Source organism: Dipodomys ordii, unplaced genomic scaffold, assembly GCF_000151885.1.
Source record: "Dipodomys ordii isolate 6190 unplaced genomic scaffold, Dord_2.0 Scaffold112, whole genome shotgun sequence".
Taxonomy (NCBI): Eukaryota; Metazoa; Chordata; class Mammalia; order Rodentia; family Heteromyidae; genus Dipodomys; species Dipodomys ordii.
Window position 1 is genome coordinate 5,498,849 of NW_012267328.1, and position 1,716 is coordinate 5,500,564.

General features: G+C 61.5%; 1 protein-coding gene across 2 annotated transcripts in view; it reads left to right on the forward strand.

The window, feature by feature from the left end:
• The first annotated feature begins 607 nt into the window (after window positions 1-607).
• Gabrb2 (gamma-aminobutyric acid (GABA) A receptor, beta 2) overlaps window positions 608-1,716 on the forward strand; it is a 146,310-nt gene continuing 145,201 nt past the window's right edge. For both annotated transcript variants that reach the window (XM_013028663.1, XM_013028664.1), the window contains exons 1-2: window positions 608-695; window positions 1,612-1,679. In XM_013028663.1, coding sequence (XP_012884117.1) covers window positions 623-695; window positions 1,612-1,679 — 141 coding nt within the window. In that variant the 5' untranslated portion in view covers window positions 608-622. The remainder of the gene's footprint in view (window positions 696-1,611; window positions 1,680-1,716) is intronic.

Consider the following 1,716-nt stretch of genomic DNA (forward strand, 5'->3'; position numbering starts at 1 on the left):
GTCCGGGGTGCCTGCCTGCCCGGCCGGTGGGGGCGGGGAGGTCTGGGGGTGCAAGGAGGTCCGGGGGCGCAGGGAATTCTGGGAGTGCCTGCCCGGCCGGGGAGCAAAAAGGTCTGGGGGTGCAGGGAGGTCTGGGGGTGCAGGGAGGTCTGGGGGTGCAGGGATGTCTGGGGGAGCGGGAAGGTCTGGGGTGCAGAGAGGTCTGGGGGTTCAGGGAGGTCTGGGGGTTCAGGGAGGTCTGAGGAGCAGGGTGGTCTGGGGGTTCAGGGAGGTCTGGAGTGCAGGGGGTCTGGGGGCCCAGGGAGGTCTGGGGGTGCAGGGAGGTCTGGGGTGCAGGGAGGTCTGGGAGTGCAGGGAGGCCTTGGGTGCAGGGAGGTCTGGGGGTTCAGGGAGGTCTGGGTGCAGGGAAATCTGGGGGTTCAGGAAGGTCTGGGGAGCAGGGAGGTGTGGGGAGCAGGGCGGTCTGGGGAGCAGGGAGGTCTGGGGGTTCAGGGAGGTCTGGGGAGCAGGGAGGTCTGGGGGTTCAGGGAGGTCTGGGGAGCAGGGAGGTCCAGGGACCCCAAGCTCCGGCCCTGATGCCTGTGCCTGGTTCTCCCCCTGTAGCGTCAATGACCCGAGTAACATGTCGCTGGTGAAGGAGACGGTGGACAGGCTCCTGAAGGGCTACGACATCCGCCTCAGACCCGATTTTGGAGGTGAGGGGGGGCTGCCCTGGCAGCCAGACACAGCCCGGCTCCCGCCCAAGCCGCTCCCCTCACCTGCTGGTGGGGGGCCGCCCCGGGACACTCACTCACCGGGACCTGGCCTGGGCTCAGATCTGGAGATGCTGCCCTGCCCTGCCCTGCCTTCCTTTTCCTTCCCTTCCCTTTCCTTTCCTTCCCTTCCCTTCCCTTCCCTTTCCTTCCCTTCCCTTCCCTTTCCTTCCCTTCCTTTCCTTTCCTTTCCTTTCCTTTCCCTTCCCTGCCTTCCCTTTCCTTCCTTGCCCTCCCTGCCCTGCTACCCTGCTGCCTTGCCCATGCACCTCCGCCCTAGCTCTCCTGTCTTTGCTTCCCGGACACACAAACCTCTTTAAGTTCAGCGTCCTGAGAATCTGGCTTGCAAAAAAAAAAAAAAAAAAAAAAAGCCATGACCTCCCAGGGCAGGGTGCAGGTGGGGGTTGGTGGAGAGGTGCATTAACCCCTTGTGGCCACCTGCTTGGAAATTGTAGCCTGGTGGAAAGCGGCTCAGTCTGGAGACTCTCCATCCAGTCCTCGGAGCCTCACAGTATGGTGTGTGTGTGTGTGTGTGTGTGTGTGTGTGTGTGTGTGTGTGTGTGTGTGTGTGTGTGTGTGTAAGGGTGGAGGGTTGTAAAGGATTCAGTCTCTCCACAGCTCTAGATAAACTGATAGTCCCATGTAATTTGGTTCCACAGTCCTATGGAACCGAAAGAGTTAAACCGTACACACCGAAGCTGGGTGGGGAAGCCCCTGGAGTTGGGCACACCTGGGAGCAATTCCTAGAAGGGCTTCCAGCCCTTTTCCCAAACCAACACCGGAGGAGTCACTGTGGAGGTGGGGGGTGGGAGGAAGGACTTCTGGGGGGAGTCACGCTGCTGTCCGTCTTGGTTCCCAGGCCCCCCGGTGGCTGTGGGGATGAACATTGACATCGCCAGCATCGATATGGTGTCGGAAGTCAACATGGTGAGTGCTGAGATCTATGCCTATCTCTGCGGGGGGG